This window comes from Myxocyprinus asiaticus, chromosome 20, assembly GCF_019703515.2.
Source record: "Myxocyprinus asiaticus isolate MX2 ecotype Aquarium Trade chromosome 20, UBuf_Myxa_2, whole genome shotgun sequence".
NCBI classification, from domain to species: domain Eukaryota; kingdom Metazoa; phylum Chordata; class Actinopteri; order Cypriniformes; family Catostomidae; genus Myxocyprinus; species Myxocyprinus asiaticus.
In genome coordinates, this window is record NC_059363.1 from 19,891,532 (window position 1) to 19,917,083 (window position 25,552).

At 42.1% G+C, this 25,552-nt stretch overlaps 1 protein-coding gene across 7 annotated transcripts in view; it reads left to right on the forward strand.

Annotated features, from left to right (window-relative positions):
• Positions 1–25,552, forward strand: part of LOC127411550 (tetratricopeptide repeat protein 7B-like) — an 89,710-nt gene that overhangs the window by 33,379 nt on the left and 30,779 nt on the right. For 6 of the 7 annotated variants that reach the window (XR_007892301.1, XM_051647221.1, XM_051647226.1 and 3 more), the window contains 8 exons: positions 291–412; positions 12,948–13,026; positions 13,420–13,592; positions 14,381–14,444; positions 16,599–16,736; positions 17,355–17,438; positions 18,487–18,591; positions 18,746–18,863. Coding sequence is in view for 6 of the 7 variants with exons in the window: in XM_051647221.1 (XP_051503181.1) it covers positions 291–412; positions 12,948–13,026; positions 13,420–13,592; positions 14,381–14,444; positions 16,599–16,736; positions 17,355–17,438; positions 18,487–18,591; positions 18,746–18,863 (883 nt within the window). In the remaining variant the exon portion in view is untranslated. The remainder of the gene's footprint in view (positions 1–290; positions 413–12,947; positions 13,027–13,419; positions 13,593–14,380; positions 14,445–16,598; positions 16,737–17,354; positions 17,439–18,486; positions 18,592–18,745; positions 18,864–25,552) is intronic. The other variant, XM_051647222.1, reaches the window with a different exon arrangement.

Here is a 25,552-nt window from a genome sequence, read left to right on the forward strand (position 1 = left end):
AGAAAGGCAATGCTTGTGTCCTGCTGCAGTGTTGACGCTGCATCTTTTGGGTGCAGTCGAAGTTTTACGTTTGACCTTTACGCAGCGGATACTCGCACCCTCCAAACCAACATCCTTTTCAAAGTGCTAATTTAATATTTTGGTAAATATAGCAAACAAGTGTGACTTTGCTTCTTTTGATGGTGTGGTTTGTATTTGCTGAATGATTAACAGGAAGTGGAAGCTATGCAAGCTTGAGATATTTATAGTAATCTTTGACTTTATTAATTGATGATGTATCCTGTCTTTAGGCCCTCAGTGCTGGCATTCAGAACCGCAGTCCAAAGCCTGGCCCAGTCACACAGGAACAGGAACTGGGCTACTTCCTGGAAACTGGACTTCAGAGGGCCCATGTTATCCTTTTCAAAAAAGGGTGAGTGCATTTCTGGGTGTGTTTATATTCGGACTGAACGATTAATCGTAACAAAATTGAAATCGCGATATGAGGTAGTATGATTATTAAACCGCAAAGACTGCAATTTAATAAAATAAATAGTCTGCACGCGCTGCACACTGCGCTTTCTGTATGTACGCAGTGCTGATCTCTGTACACATACTCAAAGCACACGCTAGGCTGATAAGCTGAGCATGTTAAATATACTGAGCTCCAGTTTCAATAATTGCACATTTCTCATGTTTACAAGAATGCTTGGCTGCTAAAAGTTACTAACCAAACCTAAAGTAACCCCATAACACTGGGTTTTTGTGGACAGAAGAGTGGATGAGAATATTTCTCTGCATTAAACGGCCATCGTGAACTCAACTATAAACAAATGTCTTCCTTGTATGGAAGCCATGGAGTGCCAATTTTAAAAGAATGAAGAAATAAATGATCAATCTATTAATTTGAAAATTAAATCTTGAATAGATAAACCAATATATTAGTGGACAAATAAATAGACACATTTAAATTTATTTAATTCATGTTTAAAATTTTTTGTAATCTTTAACAATTAAATTGTGCATTAAATGTGCTGTAAGCGATTTTGGTTGTTCTAGAATTTCCACAAGCTGAGCTGATTAGCCACGCCCCCTATTTCAAAAACACCGCCCTCCAAAGAAACCAACGAGTTTATTGAGACAGACACAAGCAGAAACTGTTGTCAAAAACAACAGCAGCAAAATAGTGCCCTCAACTGAGCCCTATCACAAAGCAGATACAATGTGAATGTGATGTGTATCTGCCACCCCCCCATGAGTCAAGAAATGAATGAGCCGGCATTCATTCATAGGCAAGTTGCAGCGGTGCGTTCAAGGACCAGAGGCAGTTGCGGCGAAGTAAACTGCTATCACGACAGACTTTGTGGAAAACAAAGACTGGATGATAATGCTAACAGCTCAAAAGAAAATGTAGACTCAGCGTAGACTTTGTGTTCAGCGTAGATTTGATGCTCAGCGAAGACTCGTATTAGGCGTGGACTCTGTGTTCAGCATTGACTCAATGGTTCATACAGTGTCATTAGGTTTTAACCTTTCATACTGGGCACAACCCAAAAGACTTCTGACCAGTCAGACATTAGCTTGAACATGGGGCTTAAACAGCTCATTCTCTTGTTACATGCTTTTCCTTAGTTTCCTGCTCTGACTAAAGGTATTTCAATCCTAAACTTTGATTGCTTCATTTCGTGTGTGTGTGTGTGAGTTTTAAAACACACCCCCTCTCCCACGTGCCACTCGAAGGAGATGTTAGACAGCCTGTCATTGGACGGTTATTTATAAGAGTTATGAGCAGTTTATGTGCTCTATGAAAAGAAAGGGACGCGAAGCGGATCAGAAGTTAATGGTCACTTGTCACTGCTGCAGTTAAATAGCGAGCGCGGTCCTCCTCATGTGTGCATGATGGAAGGGAGCCATTAACCACGATGCAGTAAACAGAACAAGCCCCCCGACCCGACTGAAGATAAACAAGCGCCGGTGGATAGGGAAGCAAATGGCGGTACATAGTGGGACAATGTGAATGTGATATGAATCACATTCACCCAAATTATGTTAATATTCAAATCGCAGTTCAAATCACAATCGCATTTGTCCAAATCGTTCAGCCTTAGTTTATATTTTTAGTAACAGCGCACAATTATAGTTCACAGATCATACAAGTTTCCTTTTGAGAGATTTTAACCTGGGACACCTGGATCTGAGTTGTTTTCGTTCATCCCTTCTTTACTAATGAGTAGTTGTTTAGGAATCTGCTGGGCTTTCTGTCTGTACACTAACTCTTTGCCTGTCTTTGTGCCTAATGTTTTATTTTACACTGATTCATTAACGTTTCATTAGTTTTCAGCTGGTGTATGTTTGTGTGTCTCATCCTATGTGTGTTCTTATGTCACACTCTCTTCCCTGCACCTTGGCCTTTTCACCATGGAGCTGTGTGTATAATGACTACTCGTACGTATCCCTCCACTCTCTTCACATAGAATAGTGCCTTCGCTTTACAGTAGCAGCTCCACACAGAGTCAAAGAGAAAATGAGTTAGAGAAAGAGAGACGGGGGTTCAGGGCTCAACAGTAAATATGTTTTCTGCTGGCCATATCTTCATGATTTTTACTTGCCCTGTCAACCTTTTCACTAGACCTGTCACGAAAAAAAAAATGTTTCTTTAAAAAAAAATAAAATAAAAAAAAAAACATTTCAAATTTGCAATAATAACTGAAAATAGATTGGAAAAGTTTGTCAAGACCAACTTTGATGTTGGCTAAACTAGTTTTAAAAGTTTTAAGTTTGATAGTTATACAGACATTACAGAACACAGCCAGCTAGATAGAGAGAGTGAGAGAGCAACTTAAGCAGATTAAAAGCCTTGTGAGGGTTTGTTTAAATTGGCTGTTGGGGTTTGAATTAACAACCATTCTGTTGGCCCATTTGAACATTCCATCAATGTAAGTGATTTTTTTAGATTTTGTATCAACTACTGTGTGAAAACTGTATGGCCGATCAGTTTGAAAAGACATATCACACTATTCCAGAACAGTCTGAAGGTCTGTGCCGAGATTGATGGGTGTAGCTTAAAAACTCGAGGTGTTAGAAATTTTGGTCTCAGTTTAGGGATTAAAAAAAAACAAAAAAAAACCTAAACAAAGTTTGTAGAATAAGAGTATGTTGGCTTTGTCAAGCCAACACAATTATGCAGCTGTAATATCTAACTCCATGACATTCATTTACACTACTGTTCAAAAGTTTAGGGTCACTTACTCATTCTTTATTTTTTATTTTTTTCACATTTTAGAATAATAGTAAAGTCATCACAACTATGGAATAATATAAATGGAAATATGGGAATTATGTTGTGACTAAAAAATATCCAAAATAAATCTAAATTATTTTATATTTTAGCATCTTCAGAGTAGTCACCCTTTGCCTAGATTTTGCAGACATGTACTCTTGGCATTTTCTCAACCAACTTCTTGAGGTATCACCCTGGGATGCTTTTTAAACAGTATTGAAGGAGTTCCCATCTATATGCTGGGCACTTAGTGGCTGCTTTTCTTAATTATTCGGTCCAAGTCTGAATAAATAAAATTTTCGTTTTATAATTAAATATATTAATATGTTGGCACAATTATATTTTTGTTTACAAAACTAATTTCAAACATTTATGCGTACGCCTTCAGATCAAAAGGTTTTTAAGATCATGAGAAACTTTTCAGGCAAGTGACCCCAAACTTTTGAATTGTAGTGTATATATTTATAAACACAGTGGAAACAATGGCATACTATGGAAAATGCATTAAGAAGAAGATTACTTTGAGTACCCGAATAATGTACTTCTTTAGCCAAAATAACGGAGTATGAAATGTTGGACACTTCAGAGTCAGTGGTCCCAGCTTGCCCTATGTACACTGGTGGCCAAAAGTTTGGAATAATGTACAGATTTTGCTCTTATGGAAAGAAATTGGTACTTTTGTTCACCAAAGTGGCATTCAGCTGATCACAATGTGTCAGTCATGTACAATATAGTCAGGACATTAATAACGTGAAAAATTACTATTACAATTTGAAATAAAATGTTCAGAACTTCTTAAACTACTTCAAAGATTTCTCATCCAAAAGTCCTCCATGTGCAGCAATGACAGCTTTGCAGATCCTTGGCATTCTAGCTGTCAGTTTGTCCAGATATTCAGGTGACATTTCACCCCACGCTTCCTGTATCACTTGCCATAGATGTGGCTGGTTTGTTGGGCATTTCTCACGCGCCTTACAGTCTAGCTGATCCCACAAAAGCTCAATGGGGTTAAGATCCATAACACTCTTTTCCAGTTATCTGTTGTCCAATGTCTGTGTTTCTTTGCCCACTCTAACCTTTTCTTTTTGTTTTTCTGTTTCAAAAGTGGCTTTTTCTTATAATTAAATGAAGCTGTCAGCTGAGGACATGTGAGTCATCTATTTCTCAAACTAGAGACTCTGATGTACTTATCCTCTTGTTTATTTGTACATCTGGGCCTTCCACATCTCTTTCTGTCCTTGTTAGAGCCAGTTGTCCTTTGTCTTTGAAGACTGTAGTGTACACCTTTGTATGAAATCTTCAGTTTTTTGGCAATTTCAATCATTGTATAGCCTTCATTCCTCAAAACAATGATTGACTGACGAGTTTCTAGAGAAAGCTGTTTCTTTTTTGCCATTTTTGACCTAATATTGACCTTTAGACATGCCAGTCTATTGCATACTGTGGCAACTCAAAAACATACACAAAGACAATGTTAAGCTTCATTTAACAAACCTTATAGCTTTCAACGGTGTTTGATATAATGGCAAGTGATTTTCTAGTACCAAATTAGCAATTTTGTATGATTATTCAAGAATAAGGTGTTGGAGTGATGGCTGCTGGAAATGGGGCCTGTCCAGATTTGATAAAAAATGACTTTTTCAAATAGTGATGGTGCTGTTTTTTTAAATCAGTAATGTCCAGACTATACTTTGTGATCAGTTGAATGCCACTTTGGTGAATTAAAGTACCAATTTCCTTCCGAAACAGCAAAATCTGTGCATTATTCCAAACTTTTGGCCACCAGTGTAGCAGAAGGGGCAGGGTTACCTGGCCGTAATGCTGGCCTGACAAACCAATTGTAATTATTATGTGGATATGGCAACTTCCAAAACTTCAGTGAAGACAGCATCTTGCAAATGTGAATTGAGTGCTTTACCATCACCCCTCACTGTATGAATATGTACATTATTTAAGATTTTAGTGTTGGACTGAGTTTAGCCAAAGTGCTACAGCAAATGGCAACACATTGTGTGCGTTTAAAACGTCACTTCTGACAAATGAATAACAGCAAATGCTTCCATGTAGTAAAAAACTTTATTGTTCCATTTGAGAAGATACTACAGTACACAATGAAAATTCATACACTAGATCGCGGTGTATAGTTTGAGAGCACAGTGTAAAGTGTGTCATTGAGACATTTTTCTGTCAGCTGAAGTTTGATTTAATTTACTTTGTTAGGCCTGCTAAATTTAAAAATATACTGTACAGTAGATTAACAAAAATACAGGCAGTCTAGTCAGTGATCTACCTTTCATTGAAATAAATTCAGAGGAGAGAATGAAAGAGTTGAAGAGAACCTGGACTGTGTACTGCAAAGTTTCCCCTAACTTGAGGTGCAATTATCTGTTTTACAGCCTTTTTTAAACAGTTGGCGCCACTACTGTGAAATGTATGGCCTTACAAACGTGACTGTTAGCTTGTGTTTATGAAAAACCCTCCAATCCATCATTATTTATTTGTCTGGTACAGACCTTCCATATGTAAGCAGGCGGAGCATCTGTCAGTACTTGTAATGCATCAGTGTGAAATATGATCACTGCAGTGGTGCATTGTGGGTCATGAATCTGATGGGCCCGTAAATGATTCAAAGCCACATCTTTAAAGCTTATGCCACACTATAACTTTAGAAGATCATATATAATATACACAGTTGAAGTCAGAAGTTTACATACACTTAGGTTGAAGTCACTAAAACTCATTTTTTTAGCCACTCCACAGATTTTATATTAGCAAACTATAGTTTTGGCAAGTCGTTTAGGACCTAGGATCTACTTTGTGCATGACACGAGTAATTTTTCCAACCATTTTTTACAGACAGATTGTTTCACTTTTAATTGACTAAATCACGATTCTAGTAGGTCAGAAGTTTACATACACTAAGTTTACTGTGCCTTTAAGCAGCTTGGAAAATTCCAGAAAATGATGTCCTTTAGACAGTTAGCCAATTAGCTTCTGATAGGAGGTGTACTGAAATGGAGGTGTACCTGTGTATGTATTTTAAGGCGTACATTCAAACTCTGTGCCTCTTTGCTTGACATCTTGGGAAAATCAAAAGAAATCAGCCAAGACCTCAGAAAAAATTGTGGACATCCACAAGTCTGGTTCATCCTTGGGAGCAATTTCCAAATGCCTGAAGGTACCAGGTTCATCTGTACAAACAATAGTACATAAGTACAGTGCATCTGGAAAGTATTCACAGCGCTTCACTTTTTCCACATTTTGTTATGTTACAGCCTTATTCCAAAATGGATTAAATTCATTATTTTCCTCAAAATTCTACAAACAATACCCCATAATGACAACGTGAAAGAAGTTTGTTTGAAATCTTTACAAATTTATTACAAATAAAAAACGGGGGGAAAAAAAATCACATGTGCATAAGTATTCACAGCCTTTGCCATGACACTCAAAATTGAGCTCAGTTGCATCCTGTTTCCACTGATCATCCTTGAGATGTTTCAGCAACTTGATTGGAGTGCACCTGTGGTAAATTCAGTTGACTGGACATGATTTGGAAAGGCACACACCTGTCTATATAAGGTCCCACAGTTAACAGTACAAACCAAGCCATGAAGTCCAAGGAATTGTCTGTAGACCTCCGAGACAGGATTGTATCGAGGCACAGATCTGGGGAAGGGTAAAGAAAAAATTTCTGCAGCATTGAAGGTCCCAATGAGCACAGTGGCCTCCATCATCCATAAATGGAAGAAGTTTGGAACCACCAGGACTCTTCCTAGAGCTGGCCGCCCGGCCAAACTGAGCGATCGGGGGAGAAGGGCCTTAGTCAGGGAGGTGACCAAGAACCCGATGGTCACTCTGACAGAGCTCCAGCATTTCTCTGTGGAGAGAGGAAAACCTTCCAGAAGAACAACCATCTCTGCAGCACTCCACCAATCAGGCCTGTATGGTACAGTGGCCAGACGGAAGCCACTCCTCAGTTAAAGGCACATGACAGCCCGCCTGGAGTTTGCCAAAAGGCACCTGAAGGACTCTCATACCATGAGAAACAAAATTCTGTGGTCTGATGAAACAAAGATTGAACACTTTGGCCTGAATGGCAAGCATCATGTCTGGAGGAAACCAGGCACCGCTCATCACCTGGCCAATACCATCCCTGCAGTGAAGCATGGTGGTGGCAGCATCATGCTGTGGGGATGTTTTTCAGCGGCAGGAACTGGGAGACTAGTCAGGATCGAGGGAAAGATGAATGCAGCAATGTACAGAGACATCCTTGATGAAAACCTGCTCCAGAGCGCTCTGGACCTCAGACTGGGGCGAAGGTTCATCTTCCAACAGGACAATGACCCTAAGCACACAGCCAGGATAACAAAGGAGTGGATCCGGGACAACTCTGTGAATGTCCTTGAGAGGCCCAGCCAGAGCCCAGACTTGAACCCGATTGAACATCTCTGGAGAGATCTGAAAATGGCTGTGCACTGACGCTCCCCATCCAACCTGATGGAGCTTGAGAGGTCCTTCAAAGAAGAATGGGAGAAACTGCCCAAAAATAAGTGTGCCAAGCTTGTAGCATCATATTTAAAAAGACTTGAGGCTGTAATTGGTGCCAAAGGTGCTTCAACAAAGTATTGAGCAAAGGCTGTGAATACTTACGTACATGTGATTTTTTATTTTTTTTATTTTTTATTTTTTTTTCGTTTTTTATTTGTAATAAATTTGCAAAGATTTCAAACAAACTTCTTTCACATTGTCATTATGGGGTATTGTTTGTAGAATTTTGAGGAAAATAATGAATTTAATCCATTTTGGAATAAGGCTGTAACATAACAAAATGTGGAAAAAGTGAAGCGATGTGAATACTTTCCAGATGCACTGTATAAACACCATGGGACCACGCAGCAATCATACCACTCAGGAAGGAGATGCATTCTGTCTCCTAGAGATGAACGTAGTTTGGTGCGAAAAGTGCTAATCAATCCTAGAACAACAGCAAAGGACCTTGTAAAGATGCTGGAGGAAACGGGTAGACAAGAATCTATATCCACAGTAAAACGAGTCCTATATCGGCATAACCTGAAAGGCTGCTTAGTAAGGAAGAAGCCACTGCCCCAAAACTGCCATAAAAAAGCCAGACTACAGTTGGCAAGTCACTTGGGGACAAATATCTTACTTTTTGGAGAAATGTCCTCTGGTCTAATGAAACAAAAATTTTACTGTTTTGCCATAATGACCATCATTATGTTTGGAGGAAAAAGGGTGAGGTTTGCAAGCCGAAGAACACCATCCCAACCATGAATCATGGGGGTGGCAGCATCATGTTGTGGGGGTGCTTTGCTGCAGGAGGGACTGGTGCAATTCACAAAATAGATGGCATCATGAGGAAGGAAATGTATGTGGATATATTGAAGCAACATCTCAAGACATCAGCCAGGAAGTTAAAGCTCGGTCGCAAATAGGTCTTCCAAATGGACAATGACCCCAAGCATACCTCCAAAGTTGTGGCAAAATGGCTTAAGCACAACAAAGTCAAGGTTTTGGAGTTGCCACCACAAAGCCCTGATTTCAATATGATAGAAAATTTGTGAGCAGAACTGAAAAAGCGTGTGTGAGCAAGGAGGCCTACAAACCTGACTCAGTTACACCAGTTCTGTCTGGAGGAATGGGCCAAAATTCCAGCAACTTATTGTGAGAAGCTTGTGGAAGCTACCCAAAACATTTGACCCAAGTTAAACAATTTAAAGGCAATGCTACCAAATACTAACAAAGTGTATGTTAACTTCTGACCCACTGGGAATGTGATGAAAGAAATAAAAGCTGAAATAAATTATTCTCTCTACTATTATTCTGACATTTCACATTATTTTGTATTTGTTTTTTGTTTTTATCCCCTTTTTCTCCCAATATAGAATGCCCAATTCCCACTAATTAGTAGGTCCTCGTGGTGGCGCGGTTACTAACCTCAATCCGGGTGGCGGAGGACAGGTCTCCGTTGCCTCCGCTTCTGAGACCGTCAGTCCGCGCATCTTATCACGTGGCTCGATGTGCATGACACCGCAGAGACTCCCAGCATTTGGAGGCTCATGCTACAATCCACGATCCACGCACAACTTAACACATGCCCCATTGAGAGCGAGAACCACTAATCGCGACCAGGAGGAGGTTACCCCATGTGACTCTACCCTCCCTAGCAACCGGGCCAATTTGGTTGCTTAGGAGACCAGGCTGGAGTCACTCAGCACACCCTGGATTTGAACTCGCGACTCCAGGGGTGGTAGTCAGCATCAGTACTCGCTGAGCTACCCTGGCCCCTCGACATTTCACAGTCTTGAAATAAAGTAGGGATCCTAACTGACCTAAGACAGGGAATGTTTTCTACAATTAAATGTCAGGAATTGTGAAAAACTGAGTTTAAATGTATTTGGCTAAGGTGTATGTAAACTTCTGACTTCAACTGTTTGTACACTCCTCTGCTCTCTTTGTGCTATGAGAACACTGTAAATTGGTTTTAAATGTGAAGTATGTATTTTTGTTTTATTTTTGTTTAAGTATCCCAGCTTAAAGCTATAGTTCACCCAAAAATAAAAATTCTCCCATCATTTTCTCACCCTCATGCCATCCCAGATGTGTATGACTGACTTTCTTCTGCTGAATACAAACATAGATTTTTAGAAGAATTTCTCAGCTCTTTAGGTCCATTCAATGCAAGTGAATGATTGCCAGACCTTTTGTAGCTCCCAAAAGCAGCATCAAATTAATCATCTGAAAGTCACATGTGGTGCCTGTTTAGTTTCACAAAATGGAGATTTAGAGTAAAAAAGGACTTAAATATTGTTCTGTTTCTCACCCACACCTATTATATCACTTCTGAAGATATGGATTTAACCACTGAAGTCATATGGATTATTTTTGTTTTATTAATGTGATTTTTGCAGCTACAAAGGTCTGATCACCATTCACTTGCATTGTATGGACTGACAGAGCTGAGATATTCTTCTAAAAATCTTTGTTTGTGTTCTGCAGAAGACAGAAAGTCATACACATCTAGGATAGCATGAGAGTGAGTAAATGATGAAAGAATTTTCTTTTCTGGATGAACTATCCCTTTAATATGCAACTATAAATAAGCCGTTTGTAAGTTGATTTCAACTCTAACTTTGTGGGGCTATTAGTCATTGCTCTGTTTGTTTGAGCTGCCCAAACGTTGTGAGTTTGAGGCTTGACCATCCGTTTGTATAACTAAAAAGTGAAGAGTTTTCTGAGATCTATTTGAAAACAGTGATTATTTTTGCAACTCCATTTAATGCCTCTGAAATTACATACTTCACCTAAGGAAACATAGATGTACTGAAACTCTGTTTTTAGGCAGTGCACCATTTGCAATCAGAGAGACTCTATCGGTTTAAAATCGGTTAAATGCACGTGACAGTCTTTGAACTGACCCTGACTCTGAGACTGTGTTTATAAGGACCATTTAATGTGCTAGTTCTATCTCTTGCTGTATTTTTCTGTCTCTCTTTCTCTCTGTCTTGATCTCTTTGTCTCTTTCAACACTATTTCTGTTTCCGAGTCACCCTGCATTCATTAGCATCACCGTAATGCCTCACACTTCCACAGCCTTGAGCTATGTTCTCTTTTCTCTTCAATCTCACACACATACACACGTTTCCATTAATTAAGTGTGTGTTCATGTGCTGTCAGTTTGTGAGTAGGTGTGGGAACTCTGCTGTCTGATAGAGGTATTGACCCCAGTCATTGGGGGCACTATCTCACACAAATGATCAAACACACACACACACACACACACACACACACAGTCTGTGCACCATTCAGATAGGTGTTAATTGTGAATTATAAAAAGGATAGTTCAGACTTTAAATTCTATTTGAATGTGCTAAGTTGCTACTTTGCTTGGCAACTTCAAACAGCCTACAATTAGGCTAATGAACTATATTACTTAATGAAAGATTGTTTATTCTTATTATTAATACATGTAACTATTTATAGAACATTGGTGTATTTTATCATATTAGTCTTGCTGCTATTATAGAACAGCGCTCATGTTTGTGCATTACAGTGATTTTACCATAAGGGTACTGGTACTCCAATTCATGTCATGCTGAAGAACACCCCTTAAAGGCCTTTGCACACCAAACGCGAATGTTCGCCACGGTTTCTCGCCACAAGTAACATTTTGAATGGAAACAATGGATTACTAATGAGCCATTCTCACCTGGAGTGAACATTCTCCAAATTGCGCAGCGACAAAGTGAAGCTTTTTTTTTATGGTGATTTTTTTTCTTTTTTTTTTTCTTCGCCGGGCGATTAAATGCCCTGACTTATAAAATAAGAGCTTTGGATCATGTGTCAGGAGCTGCTGCAGTTACCAAATCCAGCGCAACCGGTGACACTAAAGCACAGAAAGCTTTTTTTTTTACCACTGAATTAAACGCTGAACGAACTCAATGAAGAAATCCTGAACCAGTAGTGTGGACATGTATTTCATTTGCATCAAATGCCTTAAAAACTGAAAATGTTTTCCATTATTCCATATTGCTGCAATTTTTGCCTTTTGCATTTAATCTTACATGAGTTCTCTTATATCTCTAATATAACATATTTCACAGCATATTTGCCTTTGTATCACCTTTTTTAATAAACAACTTTAATGATCTTAAGTGTTTTTCTTCGCCAAATTTTAATCATATTAATAGTATTGCTGTTACTTGCAGTGCACTGTATATATATATATATCTTTGTATCAAAATGCCTTTGTATACCAAACATTTGGTGGTGTCTCCTCAAATTTGTTATTTCTGTGCAATTGTTAATAGTCATTAACAGCTGTGCAGTTGTTTGCAAGTATTAAAGTATCTAATAATAGGTCAGACTGAAGATGGGTATTGCTGAATGAGAAATGTGTTTTATTGCTTGCGTTTTATTGTCTTGGAGTGAATAAATGTGTCACGTTTAATTATTAACATGCAGGGTTTTGAGCGAATGTATAACACAAGTAGAAATACATGCAATAAGATACATTTAGTATTGTTCAAATTGACAACATCTGTTACAACAGTCATTATACAGTATGTGTGTGCATCACGCAGTGTGGTTTTAAACAAATGTACTTAACACAAGTACTTTATATAGAGAATGCCTGGCAGTGGCATGTAATCAGCATTGTTCAAAATGCTAACATGTTTTAACCATAAATATTTTTATTTTATACTCAAATCTTTCTAATCACCCCTATTACATGATAATACCAGTCAACTCATCCAGCAGCTGAACTGAAAGAGACTTGCCTCGCATAATTGCATCGCCTTTGGTGCGCAAAGTCCTTAACAGTGTTGTTACGTGGCCTCTTGTGGCTTATTGCTTTATTGCACTGTATTGAGAACCCCTGTAGTTGAAATGCCCTACAGGCCCCAATAATTTCCTGTCCACTGATAAGTGACTATTTAGTTTGAGTGCTTTATCTAGAGCTCATTAAATCAAGGAGGAATTCTGACCTGGCCTGAGGCTGTGTGTGTGTGTGTGTGTGTGTGTGTGTGTGTTTGTTTTTGTGTATGTAAAGAAGATAAAAAGAGTGGAGTTGATGTGACATTTGTTGATGTCAGCCATCAGATTTCTTCAAATCTCTTTAGGTGATTAATGGATCTCTTTTCTCTTCATTTCCCTATTGCCGCAGTAACCTGACCCGCGGTGTTGGCCGCTTCCGAGAGATTCTCAGAGCTGTTGAGACCAGGACCACTCAGAACCTTCGTATGGTGAGCTGTGTGTGTTTGTATCTTTGTGTTCATAGAACATGTCTAGCCATGTGCACACTGCTGCTCAAAATGGTTGTCAGTGCTTAAATGCATAGTTCACCCAAAAATGAAAATTCAATGGTATTTTTGCATTCTTTTTGAAGCTTGAAAGCAGAATCACTATCCAATGCCTTTGTATTGATAAGAGGGACCAGGATACCCTTCAAAATTTCTAGTTTTGTGTTCCGTAGAATAACGAATGTCACTCATTCATTATAATTTTGGAAACGACTCCTATTGTGTGAACACATCACTCCCACTTGTATATGTAGTTGTCACTCCCAAAACTTTGCAGTATGGAATCTCAAGGTAGAATTACATAAGTTACAGCCATATATGAATACATTTGTTTAGACTATTGCCAGGCAGCTTGCAGAAATCCTGCTGAGAGGCATGTGTGAACAGAGTTACTGGAACCCCCTGGAAGACCCCCCTCACCACTCCCCCCTGGACGACCCGCTTAGACACACCGCACACACCAAGGACTACGCCCTCAGCCGCCGCCCACGTATCTACTCAGGAGAGAAGTAAGACACACCCCTTTGTCCTCTGTCAGTCTCCTTCTGTCTCTCTGTTGTCTCTGTCTCTCTTTGTCTTCACATCTGTGCATTGGTATCTCTAAGGCCCAGTTCACACCTGGTGTTAACATCTGTTGTCAATGGACAGTCCTACAGACAGGTGTAAATGAGTCCAAACATTTTGTGATCGGATCATTCAAACCACATTCGGAAATGCATGTGACCACTACTTTGTTGTGCAAACACTAATATGCCCCGATGCCTCCCTGAAAACAGCAAAGCACTGCCTTTTCACTGGTCATCAGTCATTGTGGCAAAACAAGGGTTTTGAACTGCGAACTATGTACGGTTTTGAAAGGCAATCGTACAACTGGAAAATTTGGAAAGGGGTATATACTGTATATAGTACATGCTGAACTTTTGGGGGGAAGATTTTTTGATTTGGGAGATTATAGTAAATTTTTCAGGACACGTGCATTGCATATGCATTGCATATTCATTGTCTTTTAACGCATATATACTCGTGCCTAATGCATACCTTTGTCTTATGGTAACAACAGGTGCTCCATAGCAAACACATTTGAGACTCATGTTCATACCAGGTTTAAACAGCGATCTCGGTCAGCTGACCACTTTTGATCGGCTCACCCGAAACTTTATTAATACTAGGTGTAAACAGAGTTAAACACTTCAAGGTTCTACTTTCCTCACATGGGAAAAATCATGGAAATTTGTCATTTGTGATGTGATACAGTTAATTGAAAAATTAATGATGTCCTCTCTCTCTCCATCTGTAGTTTGTTTTGTCCACAGGAGAACACAGAGGAGGCCTTACTCCTGTTATTAATCAGTGAATCTATGGTGAGTAACAGTAAAACTGTAACTCTCTGAACTTCTATGTTTATATCACTGGCACAGTATTTGTGTAAATGACACAAGTTTGGTCTGAGGCAGCATAGTTGAAAGCAGGTGAATATGAGATGTCTTTAGCTGTAAGTCAATAGTTCCATTTGGTCTTTTCTTTAGTTTTCTTTAAACTGAGGTCCTTTTCTCACTGTTAAACTATGCCACAGTTCAGAGCAGTGCCAGAAATAAAAAAAATAAAAAAATGATGGGAAGAAATGCGTACTTTTATTCACCAAAGTGGCATTCAACTGATCACAATGTATAGTCAGGACATTAATAACGTGAAAAATTACTATTACAATTTGAAAAAAATGTTCAGAACTTCTTAAACTACTTCAAAGAGTTCTCATCAAAAAATCCTCCATGTGCAGCAATGACAGCTTTGCAGATCCTTGGCATTCCAGCTGTCAGATTGTCCAGATATTCAGGTGACATTTCACCCCACGCGTCCTTTAGCACTTGCCATAGATGTGGCTGTCTTGTCAGGCACTTCTCACGCACCTTACAGTCTAGCTGATCCCACCAAAACTCAATGGGGTTAAGATCCATAACACTCTTTTCCAGTTATCTGTTGTCCAATGTCTGTGTTTCTTCACCCACTCTAACCTTGTCTTTTTGTTTTTCGGTTTCACAAGTGGCTTTTTCGTTGCAATTCTTCCCATAAGGCCTGCACCCCTGAGTCTTCTCTTTACTGTTATACATGAAACTGGTGTTGAGCGGGTAGAATTCAATGAAGCTGTCAGTTGAGGACATGTGAGGCGTCTATTTCTCAAACTAGACACTCTGATGTACTTATCCTCTTGTTTAGTTGTACATCTGGCCTTCCACATCTCTTTCTGTCCTTGTTAGAGCCAGTTGTCCTTTGTCTTTGAAGACAGTAGTGCACACCTTTGTATGAAATCTGCAGTTTTTTGGCAATTTCAAGCATTGTATAGCTTTCATTCCTCAAACAATTTTTTTGCCATTTATGACCTAATATTGACCTTAATACATGCCAGTCTATTGCATACTGTGGCAACTCAAAAACAAACACAAAGACAATGTTAAGCTTCATTTAATGAACCAAATAGCTTTCAGCTGTGTTTGATATAATGGCAAGTGATTTTCTAGTACCAAATTAGCAATTTAGCATGATTACTCAAGGATAAGGTGTTGGAGTGATGGCTGCTGGAAATGGGGCCTGTCTAGATTTGATCAAAAATGACTTTTTTAAAATAGTGATGGTGCTGTTTTTTACATCAGTAATATCCTGACTATACTTTGTGATCAGTAGAATGCCACTTTGGTGAATTAAAGTACCAATTTCCTTCCGAAACAGCAAAACCTGTACATTATTCCAAACTTTTGGCCGCCAGTGTATACAAAACTATATTTGCAAAAACTATACAAAACTGTTCATCTGGTGAATATAAAGGCTATAAAAAGCCTCTTACATATACTTTAGATCATTGTAATACAACCAAATCTCTTTAATTTCAAAATAAGAATCCCAGGCATATTGCGGGATTGTTTATTGTTGAAAGTTCTGCATTATGTACCAAATCTGAATTTTTCTGGTTATTATTGAAATTTTGGTTGCGCAATAATTTGCTTTTGGGATTTTATTCATTTTGGAGCCTCAGTGTCTGTACCCTTCATTGTACGGAAAGACTAAGAATTTTTTTATAGTTCTATAGGCTAAGTCTTTAAAAAACTATTGGTCGATTAAACGGCATCTGCCTTTTCCCCCATCTTAGTTATCGTATCGGCAAAATCCACAATCGGTCGACCTCTAGTATAAATATAGAAATGTGAATTGAATTAAAATATGAAATTATACTTTTAAATATGGAATTAAATTACTAAATATATGCTCTATCGTGACAACAACTAATTTTAATGCTGCTCCATTTCATTTACACAAAACCAAAGCAGCATCAGAACTGCCTTTGATGGTAGGGGCTGAGCAGGCACAGAGCAGGTTAACATGGCTATCAAAAGATGCCTCAAGTCACTGAAAACAAATATCTAATCTGCATGCACTCTGTTATTTGTTTATATTCTATCTGAGAGTGATGTAATTTTTTCTGTCATGATTTGTGTGTAGTAATTTGTGTGCATCTATCAAAGGCCAACAGAGATGCAGTATTAAGCAGAATCCCTGAGCACAATAACGACCGAATCATCAGTCTGCAGAGCGCCTCGCTGGTGTACGACCTGTTGACCATTGCGCTCGGCCGACGTGGACAGTACGAGATGCTCTCAGAGGTGAGATCCCGCCCACGCTCGTCGCCATGGGAACATACAGGAATACTCCCTCAGCAGCACCACTCATACCTCCTGGTGTGGTTGCTGTGGCAGCAAGACTAGAACTGCATTGTAGACTCTAACCGAAGAACTAACCCAGATTCCGTATTACAGCAGAAGATTACATGTCAAAAATTTGACGTGTGGTTTTTAGTGTGATGTTTTAATTAGTGTACCTGGGCAGATTTTTCTCTCTACTGAGCATCTGTTGATCATGCTGTAATGTTGGCCTTTCTGCTGTGTCTTAAATTCAGATTTTGTGGATGTGCAAGCACAGGGCCCCAAGAGCCTGTCATATTTAATGTGCATGCCCTCTGCAGGGTTGTGTTTGTGTGTGTGGGTTTGTGTGGTTGTTTGCTAGATAGATTTAATTGTTCAATGAAATACTTTCTGCTAAGCTGCTGGTGTGAATAACTCTAATGCCTCAGAGATGTGCTGGAAACCCTGTGAAACTATGGCTAATCTTCAACAGGAGACAGAGTGTGGCGCTGTGTTTGACCGTTGTATGTGTGTTTATGGTGGCTCTTCACAGTGATTGTTTCAGTTCTTATCTGAGTTCATTTTAATGTCCCCTCTCAGTGTCTCGAGAGGGCCATGAAGTTCGCCTTTGAAGAGTTCCATCTCTGGTTCCAGCTCGCTCTCTCTCTGATGGCTGCTGGGAAGGTCAGTTTTCAATGTTCGCCCCCCTGTGTGTCCACTAGAGATGTGCAAAATGACACTTTTCAAAATCAATGAGTCATTGGGTTTTCTAAATGATTAGAAAACCCAATGCGCACTATGCCTTCTATGAGATGCTGGACTATTTCTCTCCTGAGTTTAGACCTATAAAGATGTCTTTATAGTCCTTCAGACTCGAGTTATACAAATGAAGGTATCTCCTGACCTCCTCACACATGCGCTCTTGACATGCACATCCACTTCTTTGTGAAATCAATGACTCAATTGTGAGTGTTACCACCTTGTGGACCCACTAAGAAGTGCAAATTATTCCAGGTGCATGTAATGCTCATAGTTCAGAAAAAATCAGACCGCACGTTCAGTGCTTGAGCACTCTGAGCAAATGATGGAATTGTGTCACGCATCTAACCAAAGTATACTTTGGGCTTCAGTCAACTAGTCAGTTTAAAGGAAGACCTAAATAATTAGGATCCACACAATCCCAATCAAACATGATTCATATTTGGGACATTCACCCAGGACACGTTCTGGTGTTTCAAAACAATTGGACGGAGTACAAGAGTATAGAACAGAATGCATTCTTGAAATGTTTTTTTAAAATTTAACCCACAATTTTTAACTTGACATGTTGTTTTAAAAATGCAATACTCATGGTGTGAGATGTTGAATCTGCATGTGTATGTGGACCAACAGTTAGAAAATAGTACTGACAAAATCTGAGAATCCAGACCATTCAAGAGGATAACTGACAGATATTCAACAAATAAATACACTAAATAGCTATAATCTTTATTTGTTTTGCATATTTATTATAGTGGGAATGTTGCTCACAACAGATAATTTAAAATCTGACAATAATTGACTTATAATTCCATTTAAATTCTGTTAAACATAGTTTAAAGCACCTCTGCTTGTCTGTTGTTGGGCTGTTAGTCAACTAATCGAACATCCTGCCCATCAGGATGTATTTCCTGTAAAGATTCACTTGTGTGTGTGTGTGTGTGTGTGCGTGTGTGTGTGTGTATATATATAGTCGGCTCGAGCAGTGAAGGTGCTGAAGGAATGTATGAGACTGAAGCCGGACGATCCCACTATTCCTCTGCTGGCTGTCAAGCTGTGTATTGGAAACCTGCATTGGGTAATGAAGCAGGAATCATGGGAAATATGTGCAGGCTTAATCAGAGAATTGACACTGACCTGTTTACGACTCTGTAAATCCACTACTGTCAGACCATTTATGATCAGTGAGGTGGTGATGAACAGGACATGAAATGTGTATTTTTGTGTTTCAGCTGGAAGAGGGTGAGCACTTTGCTAAAATAGTGATTGATATGGGTGAGAAGGCAGCTGAATTCAGGGCTAAAGGGTATCTGGCTATCGGTCTGGTCTACAGTCTGAAAGCCACAGACGGTGAGTATATCTGCTGCAGGACACTGCTAATAACCTTATAATACTCAATATCCTTTCCTGATCCTCTTTAATACACTCCATAACCTCTCTATAATCCCTTTGTAATCCTCTATACCATTGATCAACACTCTATAACACACTCGAACCCCTTTACCTTCCCTCGATAACACATCCTGAATCATTTATTTACCTTCTGTAACACATTCTAAACCCACTCTATAATCCCTTTGTAATGTTTTATACCCTTTCTCTCCCATCTATAACACAGTCTAAGCCCTTTCTTTACCTTCTATAACACACTTTAAACCCACTCTATAATCCTTCTGTGCTCTTCTTCTGAGAGAGAGAGACACGTTTCATTAACACTCTAACATTGCCAAATATCTTATTTACCTGTGGTTGGTATAAAGTTTTGTTTGTACCTTTCTTTAATGAAGCATTAACAGATAGCACTAAGGCAGGGGTTTTCCAAGTTTTTGAAGCGAAGGACCCCCAAATTTGATGACCCCCTTGCGAGGGACCCCCTCTGTACTGTAAGAAAAGTAGTAAACATTACATTTATATTACATTTACTTCTTGTTTGCAAAATTAAATAATTGCCTTGTATATTGCCACTGTCCTTAAGCCAAAAGAAATGTAAATATTATCTGGAATATATTTAGGCTACTTATTATGTAGTTGTAGTGATGTGGGAGGGGCCGAGCGACGTCTGTGGAGAGCGAGGCCGGGAGAAGGAGAACGGTACAGATTGACACCTGTGGGAATTTATCTCTAACAGCTGTTCTGTGTTTCAGTGAGAGCTGGAGGGGGATAAAAAGGGTGTCCAGACTGCCTGAGGGAAGAGAGAAGCACAACACTGACTGTGTGCTCATTCATTTTATGTTGTGCTGAAAAGCAGTTTGTTTGGTTGACGCTGAAAAGTGTAAAAATAAAAGTCGCATTGGATTGTTCACCCGGCTCCCGCTTCCTCCTTCAGAGAGAACTCAAGAAAGTCAGAGACTTTGTCACAGTGTTGCTGAAACCCAGGATTGTTTGGAGGAAGGATACGTCATCATGGAGTCCTCGCCACTGGCCAAAATCTTCAAGACCCTCGCCGGCATCCACCAGGCTCAACATCAAGCCCTGCTTGAGCTACGCAGGGAACAGGAGCAGTGATTCCAGGCCACGACTACGGCCACGCTCGTTAAGATGGGACCGCAAGATGACCCGGAGGCTTGCATCGAGCTGTTTGAGCGGACGTCCGAGGCGTGGAAGTGGACGAACTCCCAATGGGCGGTCCGCCTACTGCCACTGCTGACTGGGTCAGCAACCTCCTGGTGTACGAGGACCTTCTCCCAACAGCTCCATGACGCCTGCTGAAGGTGGATGCTGGCTGAATATAGTGACGCCAAGGAGCTACTCGATCTGGTGGTACTGGAGCAGTTCATCGCCTGGCTACCGAAAGGGACAACGGAGTGTGTCCAGTATCGGTGTTGCTGGATGGGGCGATCCAGCTGGCTGAGGACCATATGGTGGCATATTTGTGGGCCAGCGAACCCTCTTCTTCTCTCTCATTCTCTTCCTCACTCTCTTCTCCCTCCCCCTCTCCTTCCCCTCATCCTGTTCCTGTTCCCCAGAAACGGGGAATTCTTACCCCAAAACCAGTTCCCCGGTCCCGTGGGCTGTTCATCACGCCAGTTTCCCCTAACCCCCTCTGCTCACCCCATCAGGCTGGTGAATCTGCTACTGTGGGTGTGGCCATGAAGTCTGGGCTGGTCTGCTGGAGCTGCGGGGAACCTAGGCATTTCCAGGACCGATGCCACACGATGGAGGTGGAGACATCGATCGAGCAGGAGCGCACCGGATACCTGTGAGTATTAAGGGGGGTACATATCAAGCCTTGGTGAATTCAGGTTGTAATCAAACCTCCATTCACCAAAGCTTGGTTTAATCCAAGGCTTTGGACACAAGCCAGCGGGTGAAGGTAAGGTGTGTGCATGGGAATATTCACGATTGCCCCTTATTGCCCATCACTATTCAGTTCAAAGGGCAAAAGTATAGAATAGAGGCGGCAGTTACTCCCTGCCTCACCCATCCACTAATTTTGGCTACAAATTGGCTGGAATTTACAACTTTATTGAGGGGAATTTGTGTGGATGGGTCCTGTAACAAAGTGTATCGGTGTGCGGGGTGTGATTCTCTGGCTGGGGAGGCAGTGCCGGGGCCGTCTACGTCAGCTCCACATCAGCTTCCCCTGCCCTTAGAGGATTCCCTGCAGGAGATTTCCTTCTGGAGCAGACACGAGACGAGACCCTTAGGCACGCCTTTGACCAATTAAAGTGATTGATGGTCAATGCTTCCAGCCAGACATTGCACTCTCATTTTTCTGTTATTAAGGATCAGTTGTATCGAGTGACACAGGATGCTCAGACAAAGAGGATAGAACCCAACTGTTAATACTGAAGAGCCATCGGGAAATGCTATTCCAGACGGCTCATCATAATCTAGTGGCATGTCACTTAGGGCAAGAAAAAACAATAAACTGTCTAGTGGCCCGTTTCTATTGGCCTGGCATTCACGGGGATGTTCGCAGGTGGTGTGCGGCATGCCGTGAATGTCAGCTGGTGAATCTTCCGGCAACCCCAAGAGCGCCATTGCGCCCTCTTCCATTGATCGAGGTCCCGTTCGAAAGAATTGGCATGTACCTCATCGGGCCATTAGAGCAGACGGCACGTGGGCATCGCTTTATTTTGGTTCTGGTGGTCTACGCAACGCGATATCCAGAAGCAGTGCCTCTGCGTGATCTCAGCACGTAATGTTGCGGAGGCACCCTTTAGAGTAACCTTCCAAATGGGGATTCCGAAAGAAATCCTCACTGATCAGGGCACGATGTTTATGTCACGTACACTACGCGAACTGTACGAGCTATTGGGGATTAAGTCGATTTGGATCAGCGTTTACCACCCCCAAATGGATGGTTTAGTCAAATGGTTTAATCAGACACTAAAGAATATGTGTGGCAGTGGAGGTGTGGTCGTGGTCAAGCATCAGTCCGGAGAGAGAAAGCGGTAAGGGCACCTGAGCTAGATTATGTTTAACGCCTGTCTCTAATTTCAGTGAGCATGGGGACAGCAGCATATAAGTAGCCACGTGACCAGCAGAGAGAGAGAGAGAGTCTGGCACAAGGAAGGCCACATTGCTCCTGAAGCTGTTGCGTTTAATCTGTTGTGTTTGTGAAGCTGATGTGTCTAAGTAACTACGTGCCTGTGAAGCTGATGAGATTGTGAAGTTGTAAAGCATTGAAGTGGCCAATTAAAAGTCTTACCTGAGCCTGGAAAACCTGCTTCCCTGTGTTCTCCTTCCCTTTTGCTGTGAAGTTGTGTTACACTGGTGCCGCAACCCAGGATCAAGATCAAAGACGGTACACCTCATGGAGTCCTCACCATTGGCCGAGGTCCTCAAGCCCCTCGCCAGCCTTCACCACTCCCACCAACAGGCCCTGCTTGAGCTCCGACAGGACCATGATCATCGGTTCCACGAAATCCTCAGAGCTCAGGCAGAGGACCAGCAGGCAATCCGGAGCCTCCTAAGTCAGGTGAAAGCCCCAGCTGTGACCCCGGACAACAGTAGCCCCATGCCCCCGGCCATGCTCATGAAGATGGGGGCGAAGGATGACCCAGAAGCCTTCCTGGACCTCTTTGACCGGACTGCTGAGATATGGGGCTGGCCGCAAGCTCAATTCATTCCTTTGTTGTCCGGGGAGCCCCAACTTGCAGCCCAACAACTGCCGGTGGCTCCTGGACTACAGTGACCTAAAGAAGGCCATACTGCAATGGGTTGGCAAAAGTCCAGAACAGTACCGGCAGCTCTTCCAGTCCATGGAATTTGAAAAGTCCGGCCGCCTGTTTGCCTTCTCCCAATGACTTAGAGACGCCTGCCGAAAATGGCTGCTGGCAGGGGACCATGGCGTCGAGGGAATTATCGACCAGGTGGCACTTGAGCAGCTGATCCGTCAACTATCGGAGAGGATGGCAGAATGGGTCCAGTGTCACCGCCCGGCGTCGCTGGAGGAAGCAGTCCAATTGGCAGAGGAACAGATGACGCTGTACCCTAGGGCGGAAGAGCCCTCCCACTCTCTCTCCCCTCCCTCTATGTTTTCCCTGTTCTCTTCCCCCTCCCCTCTTCTCTCTCCCCAGAGCCCGTTCCTGCGAGGAGGGACCTTCAGACAGTAAGAATGAAATTCAATACGTTCTTGACCTTAGAGCAAAACTCCACACCTTGGGGCAACTAACACAAGAGAATTTGCTCCAAGCTCAAGAACGACAGAGCCGAATGTATGACAGGGGAACTCGGCTACGAGAATTTGCACTGGGAGATAAGGTACTCGTATTACTCCCCACATCAAGCTCCAAATTATTCGCCAAGTGGCAAGGACCCTTTGAGGTCACAAGACGAGTGGGGGATCTTGATTATGAGGTAAAGTGAACCGATAGAGGGGGCGCACGTCAATATATCACCTTAACCTCCTGAAATTGTGGAGGGAGGTGGTCCCTGTGATGTTGGCTATGGTAGTTCCGGAGAGGGCGGAGCTCGGGCCGGATGTGAATACAAAACACAATCATTTCACCCCGGTCACTTGCGGAGACCACCTCTCACCGTATCAGCTTGCAGAGGTTGCCAGATTGCAACAGGAGTTTGCAGAAGTGTTTTCCCCTCTACTGGGTCATACAAACCTCATCCAGCACCACATCGAGGCCGAGCCAGGGGTGGTGGTAGGTAGCCGTCCCTACTGATTGCCCGAGCACAAAAAGAAAATTGTCTGGGAAGAATTGGATGCAATGCTTGATATGGGGGTAATAGAGGAATCCCACAGCGATTGGTCCAGCCCAGTTGTTCTAGTTCCTAAGAGCAACGGGTCTGTCCGGTTCTGTGTGGATTATAGAAAAGTCAATGTGGTGTCTAAATTTGACGCGTACCCAATGCCTCACGTTGATGAGTTGCTCGATCGGTTAGGCACTGCTCGATTTTATTCGACACTGGATTTGACAAAGGGTTATTGGTAGATCCCCTTGACACCAATTTCCTGTGAAAAAACAGCCTTCTCCACACGGTTTGGATCACACCAATATATGATGCTTCCATTCGGTTTGTTTGGAGCCCCGGCTAAGTTTCAGCATCTCATGGACCGAATCCTCAGACCGCATTCAGCTTACGCTGCTGCCTATTTAGATGACATCATCATTTACAGCAATGATTGGCAGCGGCACATGCAGCATCTGAGGGCGGTTCTGAGATCGCTGCGACAAGAGGGACTCGCAGCAAACCCCAAGAAGTGCACGATTGGGCGGGTGGAGGTACGGAATCTGGGGTTCCACTTGGGCCATGGGCAGGTGCGTCCCCAAATTGACAAGACAGTGGCAATTGTGACCTGCCCGAGGCCCAAGACCAAAAAGGGGATGAGACAGTTCCTGGGGCTGGCTGGCTATTATAGGAGATTCTTGCCTAATTATTCAGATGTCACCAGCCCGCTGACTGATCTCACTAAAAAGGGAGCTCCAGACCCGGTCCATTGGACGGAGCAGTGTCAACAGTTGTTCACGCAGGTTAAAGCTGCACTTTGCGGGGGGCCGCTTTTACATTCACCCGATTTCTCTCTCCCTTTTGTCTTGCAGACGAATGCTTCAGACAGAGGGCTGGGGGCCGAACTCTCACAGGTGGTGGGGGGGAGGAGGTCCCGGTGCTGTACATTAGCCGCAAGCTCTCACTGAGGGAGACTAAGTACAGCACCGTCGAAAAGGAGTGTCTTGCCATCAAGTGGGCGGTCCTCACTCTCCGGTACTACCTGTTGGGGTGGGCCTTCACCCTCTGCTCAGAACACACCCCACTCCAATGGTTCCACTGCATGAAAGATACCAACGCGCGGATCACCCGTTGGTATCTGGCTCTTCAGCCGTTTAAGTTCAAGGTGGTCCACAGACCGGGAGCGCAGATGGCTGTCGCTGACTTCCTTTCCAGAATGGGGGGGAGTGGTAGACAGGCCGGATGTGTCCCCGGCCTGAGTCAGGCGGTGGGGATATGTGGTAGCAGGGGTGTGGTCAAGCGTCCATTTGGAGAGAGAGAAAGCATTAAGGGCGCTTGCACCTGAGCTAGATTATGTTTAACATCTGTCTCTAATTCCAGTGAGCATGAGGAGAGCGGCATATACGCAGCCACGCGACCAGCAGAGAGAGAGAGAGAGAGAGAGAGAGAGAGAGAGTCTGACACAAGGAAGGCCACGGTGCTCCTGAAGCTGTTGGGTTTAATCTGTTGTGTTTGTGAAGCTGATGTGTCTAAGTAACTACGTGCCTGTGAAGCTGATGAGTTTGTGAAGTTGTAAAGCATTGAAGTGGCCGGTTAAAAGTTTTACTGAGCCTGGAAAACCCGCTTCCCTGTGTTCTCCTTCCCTTCTGCTGTGAAGTGTTACACTATGATTCCTAAGTTTTTGCACGAAGATGCTCAAAATTGGGACAAGTGGCTCAGTCCCCTGTTATTTGCAGTACGAGAGGTCCCGCAAGCCTCCACTGGGTTTTCCTCATTTTAATTGTATGGGCGTCGACCGCGTGGTGTGCTCGAAGTCCTATGGAAAAATTGGGAGGAAGGACCTTCAAACATCAAAATTAAATTCAATATGTTCTTGACCTGAGAGCAAAACTCCATACACTGGGGCAATT